The sequence below is a fragment of the Carya illinoinensis genome, chromosome 8 (assembly GCF_018687715.1).
Source record: "Carya illinoinensis cultivar Pawnee chromosome 8, C.illinoinensisPawnee_v1, whole genome shotgun sequence".
NCBI classification, from domain to species: Eukaryota; Viridiplantae; Streptophyta; class Magnoliopsida; order Fagales; family Juglandaceae; genus Carya; species Carya illinoinensis.
This window is the reverse complement of record NC_056759.1, coordinates 27,074,951-27,099,043: the sequence shown is the minus strand read 5'-3', so window position 1 is coordinate 27,099,043 and position 24,093 is coordinate 27,074,951. Positions and strand designations below refer to the sequence as shown.

The 24,093-nt window shown below is 37.0% G+C and overlaps 2 protein-coding genes across 15 annotated transcripts; both read left to right on the top strand.

Annotated features, from left to right (window-relative positions):
* The first annotated feature begins 310 nt into the window (after positions 1-310).
* LOC122318563 (cold shock domain-containing protein 3-like) lies at positions 311-5,105 on the top strand. 10 transcript variants are annotated; one of them, XM_043136038.1, is made up of 5 exons: positions 311-1,215; positions 2,803-2,850; positions 3,994-4,087; positions 4,332-4,406; positions 4,497-5,105. In XM_043136038.1, exon 1 carries the CDS (start codon positions 467-469, stop codon positions 1,193-1,195), a length of 729 nt encoding a protein of 242 aa, XP_042991972.1. In that variant the 5' UTR covers positions 311-466; the 3' UTR covers positions 1,196-1,215; positions 2,803-2,850; positions 3,994-4,087; positions 4,332-4,406; positions 4,497-5,105. The 10 variants fall into 10 exon arrangements, with proteins under 10 accessions (XP_042991972.1, XP_042991977.1, XP_042991974.1 ...); XM_043136043.1 differs by having other exon boundaries at positions 311-1,211; positions 4,004-4,087; positions 4,332-5,105; XM_043136040.1 differs by having other exon boundaries at positions 311-1,211; positions 4,332-5,105.
* Positions 4,023-10,805, top strand: LOC122318562 (pathogenesis-related thaumatin-like protein 3.5). 5 transcript variants are annotated; one of them, XM_043136033.1, is made up of 6 exons: positions 4,023-4,087; positions 4,332-4,406; positions 6,967-7,385; positions 7,490-7,639; positions 9,323-10,019; positions 10,188-10,805. In XM_043136033.1, the coding sequence occupies exons 4-6, from the start codon at positions 7,504-7,506 to the stop codon at positions 10,324-10,326; spliced, it is 972 nt and encodes a 323-aa protein (XP_042991967.1). In that variant the 5' UTR covers positions 4,023-4,087; positions 4,332-4,406; positions 6,967-7,385; positions 7,490-7,503; the 3' UTR covers positions 10,327-10,805. The 5 variants fall into 5 exon arrangements, with proteins under 5 accessions (XP_042991967.1, XP_042991965.1, XP_042991968.1 ...); XM_043136031.1 differs by having other exon boundaries at positions 6,967-7,639; XM_043136034.1 differs by lacking the exon at positions 6,967-7,385 and having other exon boundaries at positions 4,034-4,087.
* The last annotated feature ends 13,288 nt before the right edge of the window (positions 10,806-24,093 follow it).

The following is a 24,093-nucleotide window of genomic DNA, read 5'->3' as shown; positions in this document are numbered from 1 at the left end:
ACTTAATCATTATAACTTTTTAAAATTTTTAAACAAAATATAAAAAACAACTAAATTTTATTAAATTTGGAAAGAACAATAATATTAAAAAATTATAATTTAATAATATTTTTAATTTTATAACATTTTAATTTTAAAATTTTCTTTCCTCTTATCCCAAAATATGTAAAACATCTTAACTTAAATTATTTTATTACTAATTATATATTATCTTAAATTTTATATAAATATTTAATTTTAATTTAAAAAATCTATTTATTATTTTTTATTTTTATCAGGTCTAATATTAGATAATAAATTTAAAAATAAAATATAATTTCATAACGATGAGAAAATATGAGCGCAGGAGGAGGCAAAGAGCAAGAGCTTGTTCTTGAAAGATAGGCGAGAAAATATTATATGGCAACTCTGCAAGAAGAGTTCTCCAATTTTCGTTCGTACTGGTTTGGGGTTCAAGTTTGATCCAATGACAGAAGAGAGGTCGACAGGCGTGGTGCGTTGGTTCAACGACGTCAAGGGTTTTGGGTTCATCGCGCCCGAAGACGGAGGAGAAGATCTGTTATTCCATCAGTCCGTTATCAAGTCCGATGGTTTTCGCAGCCTGGCCGAGGGCGAGCGTGTCGAGTTCCAGATCGAGCTCGGCGTTGACGACAGGACTCAGGCCGTGAACGTCACCCGTCCTGACGGATCTCCTCTCCAGGGTAACAAGAAGGACAGTTACGCCAGGTCCGGACGCGGCGGCGGGGGTTGGAGAATCGGTTGTGGAGGAGATAGGCGAAACGGTGGCGGTAGGGCCGGCGTTACTGGTTGTTACAATTGTGGTGATCCTAGACATCTGGCCAGTGATTGTTATAAAGGGAACATCGGAGGCGGAGGCAGCGGTTGTTTCAGTTGTGGTGAGGTTGGGCACATGGCTAGGGACTGTCCTCAAGGAAACGATGGCGGTGGCGGTGGCGGTGGTGGCGCATGTTATAACTGTGGTGGGTACGGGCATTTGGCCAGGGACTGTAGAGGTGGCGGTAGTGGTGGCCCGTGCTATACCTGCGGGGAATTCGGTCATCTGACTAGGGATTGCCGCAACATTGGCGTTTCCGGGAGGTTCAGCGGTGGCAGTGGGGGTCCCGGAGGAAGAAGCGGCTGTTTCAACTGTGGGAAGCAAGGGCACCTTGCCAAAGAGTGCCCGGACGCCACTTGAATAAGAAGAAAAGAGAGTAGGTACATATTCTCTTTTATCTTTTCATCCTTTTTTTTTTTTTTTTTGTTTATGAGTACCCTCTTTCACCAGCGGATTCTTTATCTTCATATATAAAATTATATCTTTTAAAAATTAATTTTAAATTTAAAAAAAAATTTTATATTAGATTTTGTATTTTTTATCCAAATAATAATAAAATATTAATTTTTATTTTTTTTTTTAAATTCCTAAGCTGAAGGTGGTACACTCCTCATTTACTCTCTTTTCCCATGTTTTTATTTTTCTTATGTTATTTATGCCTATACGTGAGTTTTCCTTCCACAAGCTGTTGTCCCCAACATTAAGGAAAAATTCAATAAATTCCATATATATATTCAATAAAAATTCTATATCTAAGTCCAATAAATTCAATCTACCATATATTTCTTTTTGATAAATATTGCAAATGGAAATAAAATAATCATGTACCCTCCCTAAAGTTACTACAAGAAAACCAGACCATTTCACGAGGAAGATGTCCTGAAGGGAACTTGAGAAATATTACTATAGTCATCTTCCTACACAAAATTGGCGTGTAGTCACCAATCTGCTTTGTAGATGACAAAATCTATCATATATATTCAGCAACACAGAAAAATCCACACATACTCTGTGTGGTCTAATTTCATACAAATTCACAACTTAGACAATTATATTCCATACAAATTTAATGTTTGCAAAATGTATGCCATACAAATTCCACATCCAAGTTCAATAAATTCAATCTACCATATATATTCAGCAAGACAGAAAATTCCACACATACTCTATGTGACTTCTAATTTCATACAAATTCACAAGTTGGACAATTCTACTCATACAATTCAGTGTTTGCAAAATATGTTCCATACAAATTCAGCTTCTAACCAAAAGAACCTCCATACAAATTTAAATAAATCCCATGTATTAAAATCAACTTAATAGAAAATCCACAAAGTTGATTTTAATACAACTTGGCAGCTCCACAGCAGCTCCACGGCAGCTCCACAGCAGCTCCATGGCAGCACCACTCAGCTCCACAGCAACAACCACCAGCTCCACGGCAGCTCTCAGCATTTTCCAAAGCAAATTGTTAGCAAACAGTAGTACAAAAAAATGATAGAATTTGGTGCAACCAGCAGTACAAACAGACCCAAAATAATGTCACCACAGTATTTACAATTTCAAAATACCCAAAATAAGTAACCATAGTCAAAACTATGTACAAGATATGGCCCTATTCCTTTGTTCCTCAATGATCTCCATTTGAAGATTATGGAAATACTCTTGCTGCACACCATTCAGCGAATCAATATCTTTGGACATAATTTCAATATCAACCTTTCTCTTTTTAAGAGTTACTAAGTTAGATCTATCTTCTTCAGTTTTAATTTCCAAATCAAGTTTTCTCTTCTTAAGAAGTAGTAACTCAGATCTTTCATTCTCATACTTCAATTGTGATTCTCTTCTCTCCATCATACAAGTCCTCCTATCATCTGTAATTTGGCTTAAGGCCTTCTTAATTATTAGATTTTGTCTTTCGTTACATTTTCTTTCTTTCTCTCTTACTTTTTCAACTTTCTTTCCAGGAGGTCTCTCACAATCGACGGGCACAGTTTCCATGTCCTCCCCTAAAGGTATTGAGTTTGGAGTAATACCTGAACTTGACCCATTTTTCTTTTTTATGAGGTCCATGTGTGCTTGCCATTTCGGTTGGTGTCTCAATAGATTCCAACAATGATCCATGGTAAAGTTATGTTTGAGGTTCTCTCGGTACAAGATTTTTGCCTTATCAATCTACAAAATAGTTTCCACAATCAGTACTAATGTCATTGCAAATACTTAATAATTAGAACCACAAAACAGCAGTAAAAAGCATTATACCTTGTCCTGCTCAGTTGCACCGCTTGGATGCATTCCTTCAACTTGGGTTAAGCTACCACATAATTTATTGACGCATTTTTGAATGATTGACCACTGATTGGTCAAAGAGGTTGTAGACTGTTCTTGACAATTAGGTTTTTTATATGTGGAGTAGTACTCATAAATTCTACTCCACATTTGTGTAGATGATTGGTCAGTCCCCCGTATGGGATTCATGCTAATGTTAAGCCAAGCTGAAATGAGGATAGTATCTTCCTCTACAGTAAATGACACACCCTGGGATTTTTGTTTGCTTTTTTCCCGTTGGGGTTGTGTCGCTTGGACATCAACACTTGCACTGCCCATAGGGGGATTGTTAATATCAGTTTTGCCAATTTCCAACAGTGTGGTGAAGAAGGGATCATCATCAATTAAACAATTCATCATTCAACAAAATATTGAAGGATAAAGTGTTACTAAAACATCACATTGGAAAAGTATGTATGCAATGCCATATGAGAGATTATAAAACAAAATATATGGCTACTGCATGCTGAATGCAAGTGATGTGCATCTAGTCTAAAGGCATACATAAACATGTTGTGCATCTTTGCTCAAATGACATACAAAAACATGGCATAGTTGCTGATACTTTTTTATTAAATGTCCAAAAAACAAGGCAGTACACAAACAAAACAATAATAAAACCAAAAAAACACAGGTATTATGGTTTAAGGAGATTTTGTTATATTTTCTATCTTTCTGAATGGTTGTAACTCAGATCACCTATTGTAATCTATTATACTGCAGTAATTTTGTTTTACTTTCCTACATTTTTCAACAACTAAAATGTACCTTCAGTGTGTATGTTTCTATGATAATTTGTATTATCTATGGAAATGTGACATGGACTTTAGGTTGCTGCAGTATACATTGCTAAATATGAATTCTGCTAGCCGATTGATATGGAATGCAGTTAAGGATGCTTGTATGACCCTGTAACACTTTCTGGTGAGCTACCATAAACCTTTTAAGGCATAATTAATTCTCTATTTATTAAAACCTTTTAAGGCATAATTAATTCTCTATTTATCAAAAAAATTAATTCTTGGGTCTGAAATTTGCAATCACCTTCTAGTGTAGCATGAACCCACACATAGAAGAGTTATTGCAGTTTTTATATTAAATTGCAAACTTACATATCTTGGGTCTGAAGGTGGGAATTACACTTTCTTTTTCCTTTATTGATAAGTAGGTGGGGATGACACATTCTTATGGAAACAGCAGACGGGTGGAGGACAGCAAGTCATTGGGTGAACTTAGCTTCCAGGTAAAATAAAATAGATGTATCCATATACAATTATGCATTGAATATATTTTTAAGTTCAATATGCAGTTAATTCATGGATTACCTTTTCAGGCTGCATGAGCTACTTTTTCATTCCCAGAAGCCTTCTAACATATTGATATAGCACATGCTCTCTCTCTCTCTCTCTCTCTCTCTCTCTCTCTCTCTCTCTCCCCCCCCCCCCCTCTCCCGCAACATAGCTATAAGCTAATAGAGAATTTTCGAAAATCTCTGCCAAAGTAAGCAACAATCTTCCACATCACTGGCATAACTAAGATGATTAGCTCCCAACAATTAATACAAGCAATCTCTTTCTAGAGCACTAAGAATGCAACCTAGCCCCAAATCAACTCTATTCCGAAATGTAATTGCTGTCCCACCTACCTTCCGAAGTCGGTGCCGGAAAGGATTACTTTACTACTAGAGATTTTCTTAAGTTGGATTCTCAGAGATGAGTACAAAAAACCCCATCAACAAAGTACAGTGTCTAGAGATAACGATAGGGACAGAACACTCTTAATTCATGTACACGATCAGGTGAATCAAATGCATGTACAAGATCAGGGGAAATTAAAAAAACCGAAGAACCAACCCAGTTTTCTCTATCTATCTCTATTCTCAATTCAATATTAGGGGCAATCACATAAAAAAAAAACCCTAAAAAATTCTAATCAGGCCAAATAACACAGAAAAAAATTCTGCAACCAAATCCACAAATGGGTTACATGAAATCACCTTTTGGGCGAGAGAAGAGGCCGCTGTTGATGAAGAAACCACCGGAAAATTGTGGGCATCCAAGAGAGAAAACAGAGCAACGAGAGAGAGAGAGAGAGAGAGGGATAAAATGGGTTTCGAAGAGAAGACGAGAGAGCTGTTCGGATGGAGAGAGAAGAAGAGAAGAAGAGGAGAGGAGAGAGCTGTTCGGGGATGGAGAGTGTTCGGCGATGGAGAGAGAAGAGAAAAGAGAAGAAGAGAGAGCGTTCCTGGATGGAGGCGTTCGGGGATGGAGAAAGAAGAGAAGAGAAGAGAAGAAAGAGAGAGAAGAGAAAAAAGAAAAGATAGAAAAAGAGAGAGCCGTTTGGGATGGAGAGAGAAAAAATAATAAAATATTATTTGAAGAATGAAAAGGTGGTCTTTATGTTTAAATAATAATTGTAGCTAGTTATTTATAATTTTACATATGAATAAGCCAATGTAGATGTTTTTAAAGGCATATTCTTCAAATTTAAAAATAAAAATGAAGATGAAGAATCTATTGCCAATGGTCTTAGTCGCTTAGAGCATTGGCAATGGCAATGGCCTATGCATCTTCATATTCATCTTTATATTTACATAATATCCTTTTAAATTAGTCTACATTGAATTATGCATTTTTAAAATTTTACATAACTATAAATAGTGTTTATTCAAGTTTGAAGAAGTACAATTCACTCTTCAAATATTATTTTACTATTTTTTCTCTCTCCTACCCATTAAAATCAATTTTGTGAAATTTGTATTGAGATGATTTTGATATATTAAATTTATATTAAGTTGATGATACAAAGTGTTTTTTAAGTATATATTAATATTTATTGATAAAAGTGGTCATTTTGATATATAAAATTGGTAATATTTAGATATATAGAATTTGTATTTTTTAGCACATTGTTTTAATTGTAAAATATATAAAAATAATAGTTTTAAGAAAAAAATAAAAATATATTTATTATTATTTGATTAAAAAATGCATAATCCAATGTGAGAGTTTTTCTTTATATGGAAAATCAATCTTCAAAAGTTGTGATTTTGAAAATGCATATAGAGAAACCAATGCAACTGTTTTTAGTGGTTGCTTTTTGAAATTGGGTTTTTTTTTTGGGGGGGGGGGGGGGGGGGGGGGGGGGGGTGTTATACATTGGATTTTTTTTCTTTTTATTTATTTTTGTGTTTGTTTTAATATGGCGATCTGCTGTTTGATCAGCAATTTTTCTCGTCTGCCTAACAAGCAGATATGTGATTTGGTTCTGATAAGAATTAGGGTTTTTGTTATCAATTACTGACTGCGGCATAAGTTTATCTAATAGAGCAGTTCGCATGTTGAAGTGTGAATTAATCATCTTCAATATCTAGCTGGTTGATATATGAATCTAGTAATTATGTTTTGCATCATCATTAGTTCTCGTGTGGTATTTATTTGTTATTATCTTTTCATGTAGTTGTGATACTTTGTGTACTTTTTTATTGGTACTTCAAGCTCTCAATTTAGTTAAGATGAGATATTCTAGATCTCGCATTGGGTCTATGTTCAAATCGTGTGCATATGTTAATAGTTAAGCACTTAACTTGACCATTCAATTTGAAGACATTGCCTATTTTCCATGGTTGTCTTGTTTTGGCGTTGATCTAGAGCCTCTACAACTGCATTGTTAGGATGTATTTACAAGCATGTCAGTTTGGTTTACTTTTGTATATACAATCATTGTTCTGGCATTGATCTAGTGTAATTGTTGATGTGTTTCTTGTGTTTCTTTATGAGTATTGGAACTTCTGCTACCTTCAGTAGACAAGCCCTGGTGACTGGTTTGGCTCCAGTTTCGGTTGCAAGTGAAGTTCATTCTGTATTGAGGTTTGGCTCCAGTTTCGGTTGCAAGTGAAGTTCACGCTGTATTGAGCCCAAAATTATATACGTGTGTGTGTGATGATATCAATCGCACAGATACAATGGTCTTGGTTAATGTTCTTCTCCTATTCAGCCTTTTTGTCTCCTTTTATTTTCTGAATTGTGTTTGGTTGATATAATTTTAAAACATTAGAGCTTGTAGACTTATTGGTTGATGACAGAAAGAGGGTTTTTCAAGATACTAACTTTAAGACCATTGGATCATTTGATAGTTGTCCCCTGTTATTAGTAGGCTATCCTGTGTGCATGTTGCTTCTGTTCAGAAGTAAGTTCTGAGATTGGCTTCTGGCTCTTGATTGGTATTCCCTTTAATTTGTGAAATCTCAAAATGGACATCTGGTTTCTTTTTTACCTAAACTTATTGCCTCTAATATATGGGGATTTTAATCACGGTACGGGTTAGGATGCTCTGGTTATATGCTGAATGCACAAGTCATTCAACAAGGTTTAAATATCGAGCTACGAAGTAATAACCAGGAGCAGCAGGATTTCTTGGCATGCAATGAGCAGGTGAAATGCTGGACTCTGCACATGCAACATGGTTACATTACAGGTAAGAAAAAGTACTTCTTCACCTTGGGCTTGGATTTTTCAAATACCGCTGAAACTTTTGGGAGGTGGCAGTTTATCGGAGCTACATGTTATGTTGCATTTTTATGAATTTTGGATTTAAAGTTCATAGATTTAAACTTGATCCCTATCCCTGCCGGAACTCCTTTGCACAGCCAAATTAGTACAATGTGTGGCCGGAGTTGGGATTCCGTAATCCTTTTGGACTCTTCCTTCAGCTTTAGCATCTTTGACTTGGGCAAACAAACCGGGGTTGCAGACTGCAGTTGTCTGTATTCTAGGGTTCTCCAGGTTTATCCGGCTGGACCCTTTAGTTACATAAAAGGACACTTTAATCGACCGACTATCCCATTAACGTCAGCCCACGACTGGGTTGATCACGACCGGTTTAACAAAAGAGATTGTCAAGTTGCTTGCTTCCAGTTTTGGTTCATGATCCTACGTTTGTTTAATATATCATTAACATAAGCTTGAGGGAAACCAAAACCAACGTAAACAGCCTCTTCCTTTCCTTCAAAGGGCAGAGACGCAGTTCCAAGAATCATCGCAGTTATTACTATTAGCTTTGGCAACCCCTTTTCTGTGAAAGCGGAAAAACATGTGTGCTGGAACGTCATTCAGGTTATGACTTGGATTTTGACTGTCCTCGTACAAAAATTTGATACATCATACTATTATTTTATTATAGAAGATTTGATAATTTACTATATAATATTTGACATATTTATTATCTTTTTATTAAATCATTATTTATCGTAATAATAAATATCTCGGCGTACATCCAGAAATATCTGGACGTAGCTTGTACCGGAAATAACTCCACGTAGCTTTAAGAACACGTCAAAAGTAAATGGACATGTTGTGGACGGCGAGGTCCTTGCTGTGTATTATGGCCTGCCCTGGTTTTAATTACCTTAGAATCCTGTGATTTGCGAGGGAGAGAGAATATTATAAATAGTTCAGAGTGCCCATTTGATCACTAACTAGAGTATCTAAATTTGAAACCGTCCAGACCGACGAGAGGTCGGAAGAGATTACTACCACTTGTTAAATCATATCTTTTATTAATATTCTGGCTGTTGCGCCAGAAGCATCTTTTGACCCCTCCTAAATAGCTTCAACCTTCACACTACCAACACAGAAAAAGATAATAACAGGAAAAAGAAGAGCCTCGCTCAGCAGAGTCTCACTCAGAGAAGGGTTCTTTCCTGCTACCAACCTAAGTTTGGCGTCGTGTATGTAGTATGTACTAGCCTCAGCCCCAAGTTGGGCCAACCCGTTTTGTCAGGACCCATAACGTCTCACCCCATACCCCCGGCACATGCCCCTCACATACCCAACTTTCTATAAATGCATCTTCCTTCTGCCAACATGCTTACAAATTCCTCTCACTCCCAGCGTAGGTTTTAAAATATTGTTTTCCCAAAATACCCAAGTTTTAGTACTCCAAGCTCTGTCCGTTCTCTATTCACAATGGCCTCCTTCAAACTTTCTATCATTCTGCTCTCTTTGTCTCTGCTCCATATTCTATCAGGTTAGACAAATCTTGTTTAGCTACTGCATAGTTATATAAAGATCAGATTAAGCTTCTGAGATAAAAGTCACTAAATATATCATGGTCGTTTTCTTCCCTCTGTTTTTTTATTTTGGTTTGATATTCTGGCAGGTGTGTATTCAACAACATTCACGATACTAAACAAGTGCAGCTACACAGTTTGGCCGGGCATTCTATCTGGCGCAGGGACGCCACAGCTCTCCACCACAGGCTTCGCCCTCCAACCCGACGAATCCAGCACACTCGATGTACCGACCTCGTGGTCAGGCCGTTTTTGGGGTCGAACACGTTGCGCTCAGGACCCCACGGGTAAATTCTCATGCGTCACGGGAGATTGCGGCTCCTCCACAATAGAATGTGCCGGTGGTGGAGCGGCGCCTCCAGTCACCTTGGCCGAGTTCACTCTGAATGGTGCCGGTGGGCTCGACTTCTACGACGTCAGCCTCGTGGACGGATACAACCTCGCCATGACGGTTGTGCCCCAGGGTGGAACCGGAGGAAACTGTAGGTCGACGGGGTGCGTGGCGGACCTGAACGGTGCGTGTCCGACGGCGCTGAAAGTGATGAGCGGCGGTGAGGGGGGCGAGAGCGTGGCGTGCAAGAGCGCATGCGAGGCGTTCGGGGACCCGCAGTACTGCTGCAGTGGGGACTACGCGACGCCAGCAACATGTAAGCCCAGTTCTTACTCGGAGTTGTTCAAGGCAGCGTGCCCCCGCGCTTACAGCTACGCCTACGACGATGGTACCAGCACCTTCACCTGCGCATCTGCGGATTACGTAATCACGTTCTGCCCTTCACCATCCGCCAGGTATTTATTTGTTTATTTATATGATATGTATATTAAATTAAGGGACTTTATTTGTAATCCTGGATGAGATGCTCCTCATGTTGTATTTTTCCAATTAAAAAAATTGTTACTTTTATTATCTGCCATACAAATTAAGCTGGTAGCTGAAATATTGGCGGTGTAATGCAGTGTCAAGTCCGCGAATGGAGAATTTCCATCTGCTCTCGAAGTCTCAGCTGGCACACGTGAAGCATCGGCAAGTTTCATTGGCTGTTTCCTCGCAGTTATGGCGGTTATGGCTGCTGCTTGGACTCTGGCAGGACACTAATCAATGCTTCCCAGGCACTGCCTTGGAATTAGCAAAGTTACCTTTGTCGCCGGACTGAACCTTCGGCGGGACCTGGTGTAGGGCCCGAAGTTTTGGCAGAGAGAGAGAGAGAGAGAGAGAGACAAGAGGTTACAATTTTGGTACTTGTGTTGATGGAGGGTTAAAATTGGGATGTGGCCCAAAGGTCGGTCCTCATCGTTGGTCTGCTGCTGGTTTGTTTGGTCCAGTGTTCTTTCCCGGCATCGAGAACCAAACTTTCAGATACAGATGGATGATGGGGAGTTTTCATTTGTAATTACAGAAGAATGCAAACAGTATGATTCATCGTGAGGATCATCCCCTGCCCCAGCTTTTATTTTGGAGATTGAGAGCAATTGTTTAAGCGTATTATATTTTTTTTTCTACCAATTTAAGCGTGTTATATATTTGATTACATGAATTTAATGAAACAGGGCTTGCATTCTCATGTTTTTCCTACATTTGATTGGATAATGATTTTTTTTACACTTTCTTTATTATTGATTTACTATTTAGTTGGATAATGATATTTTTACACTTTCTTTATTACTATTTACTTTCTTTTTTTCACTCTTTGAATATGGATTGAAAATCTGAAAAACATAAACTTCTTGGATAATCTAAAATAAGATACATTTAATCAAACAACGGAATGATATAATTTAATTAAAAATTAATTTGATTTGATAAAAATTAATATTCTTTTATTTTTTGAGTCAGTTTTTATAAAATTAAATTTATTATTAATTAAATAACATAATTACGTTGGTTAATTGCATTTATTTTCTTTTAGATTATAAAGTTTATGTTATGATATTTTTAATCTAAATTTAAATAGCAAAAAGAAAAAAAAAATAACTAGGTAATAAAACAATAAGAAATGAGGTATAAGGGTTTCATACCCTATCTAATTAAAACCTAATAAATTTTTAAGGCCGAAGAATACTCAACAATATTACAAGTACTATTCAAGTGACTTTTTATTGGAGAGTGAGATAATATGAGAATTTTGTTAGTAAGTAAGATATTTTGTGAATGGTAGTGAGATAGTTTAAGTTAATATTTTTTAGGGTTTTGACAAAGTAGAGAGAAAAATTTGAATAAAAAATATTATAAAATTAAAATATTGTTAGAATATAAATTTTTAATATAATCTTTATTTTTAGATTTAAAAAGGTTGATTTTTTTTTATTTTTTATTTGAAAGTTTATAAAAGTTGTAATTATTAGTTTAAAAGTATTTGTATTTGAATGACGTTTAGAATTTAAAAAAATTAAATTATTTTTTTCTTTTTTGTTTGAAAGTTAGAGAAGTTGTAATTATTAGTTTAAAAAAGTTGTAATTATTAATTTAAAAATTTTATATTCCAATTATGTTTAGGAAAAAGATGAAATGAGATGAGAATTTTGAGATGAATTTATTTATAAACAAGCCCAACATAGTTCCACTTTCTTTGGATTAAATACTAACATGTAAATAGTACTGCAAGCTACCAGAAATCGACTACATCAAATCACTTTTCTTTTTTCCCTTTTTCTTTTAAATAAAAAGTAAAGATCAAAAAGCATTTACATATTCATGACATTAATGCAGAGTCAAAAAGCCACTGATCAGTAAAGATCAAATTGCTGTTTCTATTTCTCCAATACATGCAGTATGCTGCATTAATAGGATCACTGGCAAAAGGCTTAGAAGACCCAAATATGGGGAGTCCAGCCTCACTAGACGGCCCCTTGGCCCATTAAAGGTCCCCAACCTCAAAGTTGAGGTCGACCAATAGCCATAATCAAATGGGAAATCTCAAAATACAAGGAAGAATGGGACACATCGCGTCGACACGCCCCTATGACACCTAACCTCAAAGAACCTATGTAGGCAGGTGGGTAGGAAACGTGGAGAGCCCTTGATTCTCTAATAGCAAGGAAGGAGGAGCCTAGCGGTGTGCACCTGCAAGACGGAAAGGATAATAAGCCACGCTTCGTTAAATGCACTGCCCTAAGAGTGATGCAGTATTGAAGGATTCTGACAAGGGGACAGTTGAGAAGACATGTGCCCTTGACATAGGGTATGGACAGTCCCCCCGAAGCCTAATATAAAAACCTATCCCTAAGTATAAAGAACTCTCGCTAATTCCTCTACAGTCTCACATAAAGTATTAAAGATATACTAACTTAGCATTGGAAACTTCCTAGCCTCCACCAAGGCCCCCAACTCTTTGTATTTTCTTTAAGTATGTGAAAGACCAAAGACCCGAGTAGCTAGAGCCTAGCCCAAAGGCGTATGAAACACAATGTTAACAGTGGCGCTATCTATGGAATGACTATAGACTTCGGACTATAGACTTCGGATGTCCTTTGTATTCCTGTGGCAATCCGTTCTCAGACAATTCGAGGGCAAGAAGAAGCGACATCGACAAACATGAAGCAGGGTTTGCAGCAATGGAACAACTGGTAGGGATGGAGAATGAGATGCTTAAAAGGGCCACTAACGTGCCAGAGAACGACATAGGGCCAAGCAACAGCAAGTACGAAGACTCCGGGAAAGCTGGAGGGAGAGGCGATGCGACGAGAGAAAGGAAGAACATGCAAAATGTCCTCGCACCTTTGCCTGAGCGCACCTTGGCAAATGTCTAGATCCAAGACGAGCAAACACTTAGGAAGGTGGAGACAAACGAACCATTGGAGTTGGTCCCTCTGGACCTGAGTCGTTCGGAGGCCATCGCCAAGATCAGCATCGAGGTGACTCTTGAAATGAGGGGCGCCATGCAATAGTTCTTCCTCATGGAGCACCGAGATATCTTCACCTGGAGTCATGAGAACATGCCTGAAATGACCCGAAAGTCATGCAACATCACTTGAGTGTGGACCAAAGGCTTAGGGCGGTAAGGCAGAAACACTGAAGCTTCAATGCCGAGAAGAATGCTGTCATCGCCGTAAAAGTTGATCGGCTACTTGCAACGAGGACCATATGAGAGACCCATTACCCAGATTTGATATTCGACATGGTGTTAGTGAAGAAACAAAATGGCAAATAGAGGATGTGCATTAACTTTACCAACCTAAATAACACTTGCCCGAAGGACAGCTTTCCACTTCCCTGCATCGACCTAATTGTTGACTCCACAACGAATTATTGTATATTGAGTTTCATGGATGCCTACTCTGGGTTTCTTCCCCTTTTCCTTCACAGGTAGACTAGGGGGATGCTTGTAGACCTGAGGAGCAGCCACCCACATCTAGATGCCCTGGTCTGCAAAACTTGAATTGGACTGGGGAGGCAATTATTGTCGTAGGTTGTCATCGTCCAACAAAGTCTCGATACTGCTGATTTCTTCAAGAGTCGTCGTGGACTTAATACATTTGTCATCCTTCATTGCCCCCCAGATGCCTTGAATGAGGTATTCGCACCAATTGATCTGCCTAATTGAAAACTCATATCCCTTGCTGGACACAAAGAAGAAGTGTCAACTCCATCCTTTCACCCTATTGTACTGCAACTCTAGACAAGCCAATGCCTGAATAAAGCAGAAACTGCAAGTATTCCCACTTTGCCTCAGAAGATTATGGGTGAGGAGGAACTCACGGATGATGAGGTCAGATTGATCAGAACCAACTTAGTAGCACACTAGGATCCTCCATGTGTTTAGGTGGAGTTAGGCATGAGCCAAACTCATAAAGTCCATCACATCACGAAATGGATGGAAAAAAGGCAGCTTGAGGCCGCTAGAGAACATGCTAGGATACAGAACCACCTTCAAATGATGCCTAGTACCTTCATCAAGGGACGACACCTCTAGTTCAACGATGCCTAGTACCTTAAACTTTGTCTTAAGTGACTCCAACTCACTAGGAGTCACCGTCGACCGTCACGAGAAGCAGTCAAACCTTTGTGCTTTGGTATCGATCTCGAGTGGGTCCAGGTCCCCGGGGGTCCTAAGAGGACTAGAAGGCTTGGCTGACTTGGGGTTTTTAGGGCTTTTTGGGACAAGAAGTGAAGAATTCTTGGGAGCCATGAGAGTGTGAAGATGGAAGACATAACACGCATAGAGGAATTTGAAGAGGAAGGAAAGAAACTCGAAATACTCTGAGAAAGGAAGAAGAGATAAAGAGGGCACCAACTGCGAAGGGAGGGGGACTTAAATTGGCTCCAGGCGATGATTGGTGTCCCAAAGTCATGGAAACATGTGCGCCCCACGAAGCCAGTGAGTCCTGCTGCATGTACTACATAATGCAACATGGCAGGAGCTACCTGACTCCATCAATGTTGAGGGGACAAAAGCAGATGCAATCGAGTGCCGAAATTTAACCGTTATAAAACCTGCTAATAAAGTTGAGAAGGGAACTGTCGCACATCATAGTAACTGATGAAAAGACCAAGCAGGAATGTCCAAGGACTTGACACGTGAAAGAGCTAGGAAGTAAAATGGCTGCCCCTTTCAAAAAGAAAGGATATCAAACAATAACAACCATGGGGAGACATAAAGACATAGGCAAAAATAAATTTCCATTGGACTAGTCCAATAAGAATTGGCGGGGTAATTGTAAGGGGATTTTTTCCCTTTGGTCAAAGACCCAGAAGACTAGCCCAAATATGGAGAGCTCAACCCGACTAGAGACCCCTCAGCCCATTAAGGGTCCTCAAACTCAAAGCTGAGATCAACGCATGGCCATAATCATTCGGGAAATCCCAAAATGCAAGGAAGAACGGGACACGTCACCCCGGCATGCCTTTACGACACCTAGCCTCAAATAACTTGTGTAGGTAGGTGGGCAAGAAATGCAGAGAGCCCTTGATCTTTTGACAATAAGGGAGGATGAATCTAGCGGCGTGCACCTACAGGACAGAAAGGACAAGAAGCCATGCCGCGTTAAATGGGCTACCACAAGAGCCATGCTGCATTGAATGATTCTGACTAAAGGGACAGTTGAGGGGACATATACCCTAACACAGGGTATGGGTGGTCCCCCTGAAGCCTAGTATAAGACTGACCCCTAGATACGAAGAACTCTTGCTGATTCCTCTACACTCTTGCACGGATTATTAAGGAGATACTAACTTAAACATCGGAGACTCCCCAGCCTTCACTAGGGCTCCTGACTCTCAATGTTTTCTTCAAGTGTGTAGGTGAAAGACCAAAAACCCGAGTCACTAGAGCTTAATCCAAAAGCGTACGAAACATGACGTTAACATTGCATATCTTATAATTTTGTTCCTTGGCTAATTGTATTGCATCTTCAATGTTGTTTGGAAAATAATTTGTGAATACAAGTGAAATAATTTGAGTTAAAATGTTTTATTGAATTTTGAAAAATGATAAATAAAGACTTAAATAAAAATATTATAAAGTAAAAATTGATAGAATATAATCTCTTATTATTATTTTTGTTTTGAAACTTAAAAAAGTAATATTATTTTTTATTATTTGTTTGGAAGTTTGAGAAATTTGTAATAATTAGATAAAAATGTTGAAAATTTGAAATTAAAGAGTATTTGTGCTTGAGTGATGTTTGTAAATGAAATTATAAAAAATATTGACATACATAAGATAATATAGTTTGTATTCCCATACAAGCTCTTAGAATTAACAGCTCATAGTGTACATAGGTCTTGTCCGGTCCAAGTGGTGATGGACGGTCCATCATTTTTCTTGAACCAAACATCCATAGGGACCGGTTCGGTTTAATTATTTTTTTCTTTTTTTTTTCAAATAAATTAACAAAAAAATTATTTAAATTACTAAATTAAAACTAAGTGAATTATTAATGTAGATTATGTAACTAACTCATTAAAAAAATATTTTTTATAGTCAATAATAATAAATTAGATAAAACTTACATCACAACTTATATAATTACTATATAAAAATAATATATTAAATTATTACAAATACTTTTAAAATATATGTAGGAGTTCGGTTAGGTCTGGTTCGGTTCAAAATTTTATGGTCAATGGTTTCGGTCCACAACTTTTGAGATCAAAACCAACTGGTATAGAATTCAATTTGGTTCAAAGGGGCCGGTCGCTCAAATTCGACCAGACCTACTAGCTTACACTCCTATTAAAAGTCATTAATCTTGTATGAAGAAGTAAGAACCCTAATAATCTTGTTGTTTTTCTTTCCTTTTCTTTCAATAATGACGTCAAAAATAAATTAATTAAATTAGACTCATGCATGCATGCATGCCAACGTTTAATGCAAACCTCAATAGTCAATACTTTAGTTGTCTTTTTCCACGAGTATTATATAATATGCCATGAGTACCTAAGAAACCCAATATTTTTTTTAAGTTTCGTACTCTCTATTAACCTACATAATCTCTTTTGTTCTCTTTTGTTTTGTCTTAGCTATAGAGATTTTATATATTAATAGGACACCTTATATATACATACATATATATATGTAGTATTTTTTAGGCTGGCAACAAATTAAGCTCCCAGTCCTTTTTAACACAAAGGGAACCATGCAAACATGACATACTACTGATAATTGGTCTATATTATATATGCTTTCACATTTAATCTAATTAGTCCCCAGTTGCTGTGTACGTGTGTCGGATTTCACATCATCAACTTGTATGTATCCTTTAACTATGCAGATTCTCCATTTGTGACCACAAATCGCCTAACATGTATACACGTATATATATGTACTAGGAGATGAAATGCCTGTTTCAATGATGACTGCAGCCATTATATGTAGCAATATTCCTGGCCACATATTTTGTGGATAAGATATTCATCAATATATACATGCTGTACTCATGTTGCTGATGATCAAGCTGAAACGCGCAGAACCATCCAGTACTAGTACTTGTAAAACAAGTACATCAATCGGGTTGGGTGGCCATGAGCCTCGAAAGGTATAACATATAGATATAGAGTAACGTCAATTCATAAAACTTGACTTTTATGAAATCTCTTTACAAACTTAACATGACTTCCCTTGAAATATATAGTTGCTAATAGACAAGTTTCTTCTCCTTTTTTACAAGAGTATATATCCAAAGTAATTTAATTGTTCAACCAATTTCTTCGGCACATGCAATCCCACCAATGAATTCGAATATCAATGGGTCCGGTAGGCTACAAGAAAACTATTTAGATATGACTAGTTATTTCCTGTGAAAATGATTATTTTCTATCAAAATGAGTCTGTTTTGATAGTAAATAGTCATTCCTATCGCATATAATCTGTCATGTACAAATGATCATTTATCTTGTAGAAGATTCCAAGAATCCAATATCCATTTTTCTTGTAGTTAGTATAACCGGTTATGCTAGACATAGAGACGGATTCCAAAAGGATTATATTAGATATTGAGCAAGCAGATGATCATCAGTTTAATTTCGTAATATCTCAGGTTGTATATAAGAAGCTGATGGTGAATGGATATTGGATTCTACACATTAATTTCTTGAGAACGAGAAATTCTGATTTTTCAGAGTATGGATTTATGCAATCGAGAGTACTTTACTAATAGAGAGCTGTTATATGTATTAATAAATTTACGTGGATTTGCAACGGATGGACTTAATTAATGGAAGTTTTGATCAATTGTAGTCAACAAAATTTTCCTAGTGCTGGGTGTCAGCTAAGTGGCTTGCTTCACCTGATGATGAATTCGTTGATCTTAGGCAGTTAATATTCTACGTACTTTACTGATCTCAAGACCATTTCTTTTTTGAGAATCATATAATATAGGCCGGACAAAGTGCCTTTTCTTGATCCCCAGCTAGCTACGTAAACACCAGCTAGATGCCTTACTCATGTCAACGACGGCTAGGGCTAAATCCTGACTATCATCAGGTCATTCTCTAGATCCTCACTCTGTACGTCCACATGAGTGGATTTCCAACTCATCGCAAGTAACCTTATCATAGCTAGTAGAAGTTCACCTCAGCAAGCTAGCAATGCTTTGATTCTGATCTCTCTTTCTCTCTCTCTCTCTCTCTCTCTGGTATATATATATATAGTACGTACGTAGGTGATGGTGTTTTTAGCACACATGAATGGTGTCATGCACATGTTATTTTAAGGCATGATTTGCATAACCCATATCGAGACAGTACTCTTTATAGTTTGGGGAGTTTGTTTATATATATGTTGATTGTATGTATTGATCTACATGCACATAAATGATGTCATGATCAAAATCTTGTGCTTGAAAACAAAGACAGTTTTGTTGAGATAATCAAAAGAGCTATATAGCTTTTGAATATTAAGAACAAAAGCACAAATTAAGAAGGGACATATAATATATACTTTCACAAATTAAGTACCATTCTTGATAAGTTAGAAAATAAAGATAGCCAGCGCCATTTTGCTAGCTTTTCCTTCTCTTGCATGCATGTTTATTTGCTCTTCCACCTCATCATGTACTACTTTACCTTTTCCTTTCCTTTGACCTCCATTTCTTATCTTCAATCTGTAATATATTTATCCTTGTTAATTATTTCTATTTCCTTTTTCATAATCGGGTCCGAATTCTTCCCATATATATTTTCTCTTTCGTTATGCCAAACGTCCTTAATGTGATCAGACCCTCTCTTCATCATGTATTATATAACACAAACCCTTAATTTTGCCTTGAAAAACAAGTCATTACACTCCCCAAAAAAGCTTAAGAAACAAATTAAAGGTTTTCAAAGCCTAGCCTTTTCACAAAGAATATTGTTTTCGCTATCAAAATTTCTGAAGTGATAATGGGGTGACGAAAATCTTTAAAAAAAGAAAAGAAAATAAAAGAACGGTCATATGAAAAAAATGGAAAATTGACCATCACACGTAGAGAGAAAAAATAGAAAATTAATGGAGAGGTCGATGCTTATGCAAAAGCTATATAAAGTCATAAATGTTATCCATACGAGTAGTACTTTACACGGCCATATACAGCATCAATTGTCATTGCGATGTTGATGGGAGTATAAGCTTTTTGGAAGAGATAAAAAGTCTTGATCATGATATATAGGATCGTCACTTTATACATATTACAACTAATTTAATGGCAACTTTATGCTATTTTTTTGCAGTTATCATCGATTCATCATTTTCTTGGGTAAATTATCATTTATTGTATCATAATAAAATAATAAATTTCCACCGCACGTTAATTAGTACTATCGATCATTTTTATTAAGTTGATCTTTGTTGATGTAAATTATGTTTGTTGATATGTTCCAGAGTGACAAATTAAACCTAGTGATCTATTTATTTCGGATGTAATTTAATTGATTAAGTTAAAAGCGAGTGAGTCCATCGATTTTTCAAGCAAAACTCACACAAAGAGTTTTCTCGAAGTTCACTCAACATTAACTCAAGCAAAGTTTAAACTTTCTAATGAGTCGATCGATTATTCAAGCAAAACTCACACAAAGAGTTTAATTCCTCGAAGTTCACTCAACATTAACTCGAGCAAAGTTCAAACTTTCTACATGAAAGTTTGCTCCGCTATTGCATGTGTGATTCTAGCTCAAGCAAAAAATATTACAGCAAATACTAGAATGCTCGATTTATATATTTGGATAGTCAATTGTGGGTTTTATGTACTCATATTCCAACTTTAATTATATATATCATGATCATCAATATTGTATATATAGATTTGGAAGATTTACAGTTTGTAACGTGGCATTCATATTGAGTACATAGTACTGTATGATCACTAGTAATTTGTATATATATATATATATATATATCATAATTCTGCATGCCATAAAACTGAGACATTTGCATGATATAGATAAGCGAGCGCTAGCTGTGCCATTAATTCAGACATCAACCACATGATTTTGTTCATGAGTACGTACCATTCGACGTCTCTTTCTTCCCAATGTTCTGGGAAAAGAAATCTTTTAGAATCAAATAGATTTGTGAAAGTCAGTAATATATATACTTGGAGGTACTGTTTGGCTATGAACTTATATATAAATTAGGAAGGAATGAAATTGGAAACCATACAATTATTAGCAAATTAGACCAATTGATATCATGTTGATCATGACTGTAAATTCAAATTTTGTACGTATGACGTACGGCGTTCCAATTAATTCTGATGAAATTTTCTATATGCGAAGTTTAAGATGCATATATGAGAATGACTACAACTACAAAAAGATTTTATAAAAATAAATTTACAAACTAACGTTGATATATTGGATCTACTTTACAATAAAAGTAGATTTATAATCTAACGTACGTACCACATTAAGACATATCATTTTATTTATTTTTATGTAATCTTTTATGTATCTGTAAAAAATTTCTCTCTCTCTCTACATATGTATATATATATATATATAGAGAGAGAGAGAGAGAGAGAGAGAGTAATTAAGTTATGATAATCATGTGGATCAACACTCGATGGCAAGGAAAGAATATAACTATCTTTTGATTTTCTAATGCCAAAACGTATGCACGTAGCTTCCTTTGGGATTTTGAAAGATAGAACATGATCAGGCATCATGTGATGCCCATGTTTGGAATCGATCTTTTGATATTGATCTGATTATTAATTCCCTCCCATCAATTCTTTTTGTATTTTTTAAATAGCGACACTTGTAATTCCATTAGCTAAAGTTGATGCTATCAATCACAATATTATTCTATATTAATTATCATGTATTAATCGGCAAAAACGAAGCAATTTTTACCATATTGTGTTCGTGCGATCAATGACAAATAAAGATCCAAGTTGATTAATACTTAAAATAGTTAATTTACTTATATAATATTGTTAGGTCCAAATTTATAAATTTTAAAAATTCATATAAAAAAGTATCTTGTTTTCTTTTATGGACTAAACTCCCCTATTTAAGTGTGACCATATATGTATATCTAGTTTAAGGCTGTAAAATTATCTGTTCGGACCAAAAAAACTGATCAGATTGGACCAGACTGATAGTCTTATTGGTCGGTCTTGGAGTACTGTGGTTTTTTTGGGCTAAACCGAATGTGTGTATATGTATTTTTAAATATATTATTTTATATAGTAGTTGTATAAGTTAATTATGTAATTTTCATTTAAGTGATCACCATTAACCATATATATAATGAAATTATTTAATAATGATCATTATAACCATGTATAAAATGTTAAAGAGATCGCTTAATTTTAATTTTACTAATTTAATTAATTTTTTGTATTAATTTTTATGTCAAAAAAAGAAAGAAGAGGAAAAAAATTCATGGACTAAATCAGACTAAATGGACCAACCAGACTTATAGTTAACGGTCCAGTCTAGCAAAAAAATTAGATTGAGATTTTCAATTCGTGACCCATTGGACCGGACCGGACCAATTACACCCCTAATCTAGCTAGAGAGAGAGAGAGAGAGAGAGAGATCTACTCATAGCGATGATGATCTAGTCGAATTAATCCAAGATTTTTATACGCTCTATGGAGACAAATCGAACCCCTCCAATCTCATCAAAATATATCATAGTTGGCCATAGAAATTAGTTGGAATATTGATCCATCAATCCATGTCTCAAAATATATATTCACTCCATGCATGCTTATTAGAGGACCCATTTAGTGGTTCCAGCCTAATGGAGAAGATTCTTTATCACACGGCCCTAACTAAAAGTCCCAGACCCAGTAGGGATCTATGCACTGCCTTGCATGGAGGGATAAGAATTTCATACATGTACGTGGTTATTTTGATTATTCAGGGATAATCCACACTGATAAACATCACCTGAGATAGACATCACGTGAGCGTGATCTAACTGTAGTGTTGATCTAATTTAACTTAAAGCCTCTATATATACTAGGTAATTTCAAAGACAATCTCGATCTATTTTCTTGATTACTTGGGGAAAATTCTTTACTGACTTAAACATTGGAGTGTTTGTAGGTGTATCACGTCAACGTTCTCTTACATCTTGCAATTGAATGGTTACGTTTGAGGTGGTGGGACACGTCCTTAACGGTGGCATCGTCTATGGGATATGGGTTCAGTTTTTCATTGTATATCAACGTGATTCTCACATGCCGATAGTAACCCATTTCTTAGCAAACCGAGAGATGGATATGTTACCAACGGCCATGGAAGCATGACTAATAGTGACTGAAGAAAAGCTAAAAAAGGCCATGGAGGCTCTAAAGAAAGAAAACGATGATTTACGGCAAAAGAACTTAGAATTCAACGACATCGCCGCACCCGATCACAGTGAGTAGGGTGAAGGCGAAGCTCATTACAATGGAGAGTCGAGCCTCAGAGTGGCGGAGAAGAAAAAGATGCACGGTGAGCTGAGAAATTTAGCAGGAAAATATGAGGAGATGGCGAAGAAGATGGGGGGATCTTCCTAGGTAGAATGTCTATTAAACCAAACCGATCTATCATACAGTGAAAAAATTATAACCATGTCGCTCCCACCAAAATTCAAGGTATCCCAAATAGATATGTACGATGGGTTCAAAGATCTGGTGGACCATCTGGAGAACTTTAAAACCCACATCATACTTCATGGTTTTCCTGGAGAAATTGCTTGTCGAGCTTTCCCCTTAACCCTAAAGGGGGCAGTAAGAGGGTGGTTCGGGACCCTTAGGCCGAGATCAATAAACAACTTTGAAGAACTGGCTAAGCAGTTCCTTACACAGATTATGCCCAGAAGGAGGCATCGGCGCCTAGCTACCTATCTGCTAACGGTCAAACAAAAGGAGGATGAGAACTTGAAGGCCTATCTTACCCATTTTGACAAGGAAATGTTAACAACGGACAACAAGAACGAGAAGATTACCCTCGCAACCCTCCTAGGTAGGATTTGGCCATGAAGTCTCTTCATGGCTGAATTGGCTAGAAAGACTCCTTCCACCCTTAGGGAATTCATAGATAGGGTGGATAATTTTGTTAACGCCAAAGATACACTACAAGCGTTGGTGGATCCAAGGAAGGGGAACAACAAAATTGAGCAGAGAAGTTGGTAGGTGGACAATAAGCCTGGATCAAATCGTCAAGAGAAAAGGAAAGAAAGACAGCTAGACCACAATCCTAGGTTGACACACAGCAATCTGAACGTGCGAGAAGAGGAGAAGGACAACAAGGAACAACATTAGACTAAGACAGGCAATTGCTACTGCAAGTGCCATCAAATAGGATTGCGTTGGACTGAAGACTGCATAACTATGAAGAAGAGGGTGACTGAGCTACCAAGGATGAGAGAGTTGGAGCGGATGGATGCAAAGGGCTCAAAACCCAAAAGGTGCCATGAGTCTGGATGCGATTCCAGAAAAAGCAATAGTCCTGACCGACGGCACCAATGCCGAACTGGTGTGTACCAAGATGACAGGGACAGTGCGCCCCTGAAGGGCGATAGAAACAGGACCCCCATAGGGGAAATCCAGACAATAGCGAGGGGCTTCATTGGAGGCGGCGTGTCCACGTCTAGCCAAAAAGCGCATGTACAGAGGGCAAGGTATGATGAAATATATGTAGCAAACAGGACACCCAAATATCAAAAACTTGATGCTCAGATGGTAATATCCTTCGAGGAGGAAGATTGAGAAGGAGTATTGTATCCGCACAATGATACCTTGGTGGTTATCCTCATAATAGCCAACTATACGATTAGACAGATACTAATTGACAATGAAAGCTCGGCGGATATACTATTTTAGGAGGCTTTCACCAGGATGGATATTAGCGCCAATAAGCTGAGGCCCTTCCCGACACCACTAAAGAGTTTTCCTGGAGATACGATATATCCAGTCGGAGTTATTACCCTCCCAATAACTGCTGGGATGGGTA